The sequence below is a fragment of the Theobroma umbraticum genome, unplaced genomic scaffold (genome assembly GCF_002168275.2).
Source record: "Theobroma umbraticum cultivar Fairchild unplaced genomic scaffold, ASM216827v3 scaffold_86.0, whole genome shotgun sequence".
Lineage (NCBI taxonomy): Eukaryota > Viridiplantae > Streptophyta > Magnoliopsida > Malvales > Malvaceae > Theobroma > Theobroma umbraticum.
Window position 1 is genome coordinate 2,316,414 of NW_018397263.1, and position 423 is coordinate 2,316,836.

General features: G+C 31.7%; 2 protein-coding genes across 2 annotated transcripts in view; both read left to right on the forward strand.

Annotated features, from left to right (window-relative positions):
* LOC110420248 (shikimate O-hydroxycinnamoyltransferase-like) overlaps positions 1 to 423 on the forward strand; it is a 2,199-nt gene that overhangs the window by 460 nt on the left and 1,316 nt on the right. Inside the window, exon 2 of the mRNA XM_021433494.1 lies at positions 1 to 172. This exon is cut by the window's left edge and continues 250 nt beyond it. Coding sequence (XP_021289169.1) covers positions 1 to 172 — 172 coding nt within the window. The remainder of the gene's footprint in view (positions 173 to 423) is intronic.
* LOC110420250 (shikimate O-hydroxycinnamoyltransferase-like) overlaps positions 1 to 423 on the forward strand; it is an 8,484-nt gene that overhangs the window by 361 nt on the left and 7,700 nt on the right. The gene's annotated exons all lie outside the window — the stretch shown is intronic.

The window sequence follows — 423 nt, forward strand, 5'->3', positions numbered from 1 at the left end:
AAGACTTGAAATAATCTGCAATGCAAAGGGAGTGCTATTCATAGAGGCTGAAGCTACTTCTATCATGGATGATTTAGTTAAAGAATTTAAAGATGGCTCAGAAGGTCCTCAACTAGTGCCAAAAATGGACTATTCTGGAGGAATTTCTTCCTATCCTCTTCTGGGGTTACAGGTACAAGTTTGTTTTTACCAAACAAGAATAAAAAGGAAACAATTAATAAAGTTGCTTTTTTGCAAATAATTAACTTATATGTTTATTAAAGAAAAATATCTTAATTAGCAGCTCACCTAATATTACTTTGAAAAAAATTAATGACTGAAAAGTATGGACATATAGAGGGATTAGTAGAAACCATGCTATGAGCTCGTTAGTAAGGGAGTTTAGCTGACCAAGTTTCGTTCTTCTTTCAATTATTTAATTTA